The sequence below is a fragment of the Capsicum annuum genome, chromosome 4, assembly GCF_002878395.1.
Source record: "Capsicum annuum cultivar UCD-10X-F1 chromosome 4, UCD10Xv1.1, whole genome shotgun sequence".
Lineage (NCBI taxonomy): Eukaryota > Viridiplantae > Streptophyta > Magnoliopsida > Solanales > Solanaceae > Capsicum > Capsicum annuum.
The window spans coordinates 146,822,308-146,825,710 of NC_061114.1; the positions used below are offsets into that span (position 1 = coordinate 146,822,308).

The window sequence follows — 3,403 nt, forward strand, 5'->3', positions numbered from 1 at the left end:
CATCACACTTTTCAGAACCCACTTTTGACTTTAACAAAATTTTTGGTCCCCATTTTTGCTCAAGATTTACTTGAATTTGAATCGTGAGCTGTCTTTTCAACCCTTGGGCTTGTACAACAAACCCTAGGTGCGATTTTAGCCATTTTCTAAGTTTGAACTTAGTTCAATCATATTGGGGACTTTAGTTAGATTTCATTCATCATACATCACAAGCAAGAAGTTTTGAAGTAGAGTATACCTGATGGAGCTTTTAATCTAGTTCCACACACAAGAAAAAGTATGAAGGAAGAAGATGTTCTTAATTCTTAAGTGCAAACCACACACAAGTTAAAATTGTTTTGCTTAGAGTGTTTTTCCAATAATGGAAACTATTTTAACTAAGGAAAAAAAATAACTAAAGAAAAAGAAGTTTAAAGCGGTGGAAATTTGAAAAGGCTCGCGATTTGGGCCGGGTCAGATCTGATTAAAATTAGGCCGAGTTTTCAAATTTTAGGCTTTATGCTGATGACGATTTGTGATGGCTTGTCACGGTTGTGATAGCCCGTCAAGATCATCGTCAATAGTAGGCAGAGAATTTCTCAACTCTGATCTAGCTGACGACATTCATGATAGCTTGTCATAGTTGTGACGGCTTGTCATGGATGTCGTCATGACCTTCCAGCTGACCCTTTTCCTTTTTTTACCTTCTCTATACTAAAGCCTAATATAAAAAATAAAAACACTTGCTCAAACATAAAAATTCTGGGTTACCTCCCATTAGCATCTGATTTACTGTCGTGGAACGACTGGGTTCTCTTAACTACTCAGAATTTGCCAAAACAACCTGTTGATACCCCTTTTTCATCCTTATAGAAAACGTCAATGATTGAGAAGACATTCATATCATTTTGTTGTGAAATGGATTGATGTATTTTGAATTTTGCCTCCTTTTTACCGAGCCTAAACTTGAGCTCATTCAACTCAATGTCAACTATTATTCTTCCTGTTGCCAAGAGTGGCCATCCCAAGATAATGGGTACCTCAAAGTACACATCAAAATCCACTACCACAAAATCAGTACAAAGAATAAAGTCTGCTACTTTCACCAACACATCATGAAAAATTCCAACAGGCTGCTTTATTGACTTATCTGCCATTACCAGTCGCATATTAGTTGGTGTTGGATATTCCAAACCCAGATTCTTACATACAGCAAGTGGCATCAGATTTACGCTGGCACCCATATCACATAATGCCTTTGCAACATCCCGAGACCCAACCTTGCACGAAATAGTGAATGCACCTGGGTCGACCTTCTTTTACACTAAGAATCATGTGGAAACTGCGCTACAATGGTAGAGATTGTCCGCCTGCTCAATGATGACCTTCCTCTTCTTTGTGATGAGGTCTTTCATGAACTTGGCATAGCCTGGCATTTTCTCAAGTGCCTCAACCAAAGGTACATTAATTGTCAATTATTTGAGCATAGCTATGAACTTGCCAAATTTTACCTCATCGTCCTTTTTCTTCAATCATTGAGGAAAGGGAGGTGGAGGTCTAGGGATAGTCTTTAACCCCAATTCCTCCTCCTTCTCATCTTTTTTCTCGGAAATATCAACAAAACTATCCAGCTTCTCAGACTCCACTAAACTACTTTCTTCGGGTTCATCAATACTTACCTTATTTTCCACAGATTTACCCATAGAGAGGTCACAAAACACCTTACCATTCTGAGTGGTAATTGCCATACATAAACCACCATTTTGCATGTTTTTAACTATATCACTAGGTAAAGTACCAGTTTTTCTCTGGTTCAGTGTAGCAGAAAGTTGGTTCATCTTCTGCTCTAACTGCTTAATAGAAGCAGAGTATGAGCTAACCAACTGACTGAGAGTAGAGAATTCACTCTTCGTAGTAGTTACTCCAAAATTGGTAGCTTCAACTCCCTTCAACAAATTTTCCATCATGTCCTCCATAGACATCTTAGCAGAGCTAGTTGTTGCAGTATCCGTACTTCCAGGAGGAATATACAAACCACTCCTGTCATTATTGTTTCTCCAGTGTCCCTGCTCCCTATCTTTATAATCAAACTTGTCATAGAATTTCCGACCTTGGTTCCCTTGTATATTGCCTTGAAAACCCCCCAGATCACTCGCATAGTTTGCCTTTGCATAGGCACCTGTAGCAACAGTACGCTGAGATTCCACAGCCTTAACCATTTTGGTTTTGCCTGACAGCAAGTACTTGGTCAGCAAGTCCATCTGTGTCTTTAAGTGGGCCATGTCCTGGTCTCGCTCCTCATCCCTTCTTTGCTACTCTGCAGTTACACCACCAACAATAGTCGGGATAGCCACTACAAAATCCCTAGTGTGCCAAGCCCGACTCTGCTTGGTCATTCTATTTAGTATGCTAGAAGCATCAAGAAAAGAGAGATCAATGAACGAACTACCTGCAACGTTGTCTACAATTGGGTTTGTCACAGAGTTAAAAGCTCTGTACAAATTCTCCTTCAAGTGCAAGTCCGTCATGTTGTGGTTTGGACATTGTGCAAGCTTTTTCTTAAATCTCTCCCAAGTTTTGTGCAATGCTTCTGTTGGGAGTTGTCTGAAGTTACTAATTTCGTCCCTTAACTGTACCCTTCTGAAGTGTGGAAAGAACCATTCTAGGAATACCTCTTTCAACTGTCTCCAGTTGGTTATAGAATTGAGATCTAGCTTATTTAACCACATTGTTGCCTCTCCAGACAGAGACAAAGGGAACAATATCAACCGGATCATATTATAGCTCACTCCCAGATTGTCAAAAGATTTGCAAATAGTGATGAAATTCACCAAATACATGTTTGGGTCTTCACCAGGTAAGCCTCCAAACAACCCTTTCAGATTTAGGAGTTGGATCATGGTGGTTGTTATACTGAATTTTGCACCCGGTGCCATTTGTAGAGAATTGATAGCACCCGTTGCACCAGCTCCATCCATTTCTTCATCATCTTTATCAGCCTCGATTGAACGGGCTGTTGGCCATACCTTCCTCAGATTGGATAATTTCTATTGATATTTCGCTGCACTGGTGCAGTAAGTTGATCATATCGCCTTGGGTTTTGAGGATTTAGCAATTCCTCATCACCCAAGTCTTCGTCATCAGGGTTCTGGTGACGTTCTTGTTGACCCAAATTCTGTACGCTCACCAGAGCTCTGGCCAAAGTGGCTAGTCTGTCCGCCTCCTATTGTTCAACCATTTTCCCTATCAGTTGAGGTTCCATATTGATTGGCAATAACAGTTCTCCAAAACTTGTTTTTTTTTTGGGATAAACAACATAGTACCTATAATAGACAAAAACAACAAATAAACATAAATCTAGAAAACTTAACTAACAGCAAATTAGCGTACACAAATTTTTAGTTTACAACCATATTCCCCGACA

At 39.8% G+C, this 3,403-nt stretch overlaps 1 protein-coding gene across 1 annotated transcript in view; it reads right to left on the reverse strand.

The window, feature by feature from the left end:
• Positions 1 to 1,223, reverse strand: part of LOC124897991 — a 6,428-nt gene extending 5,205 nt beyond the window's left edge. The window contains exon 1 of the mRNA XM_047411609.1: positions 824 to 1,223. Coding sequence (XP_047267565.1) covers positions 824 to 1,223 — 400 coding nt within the window. The remainder of the gene's footprint in view (positions 1 to 823) is intronic.
• Positions 1,224 to 3,403: the final 2,180 nt, after the last annotated feature.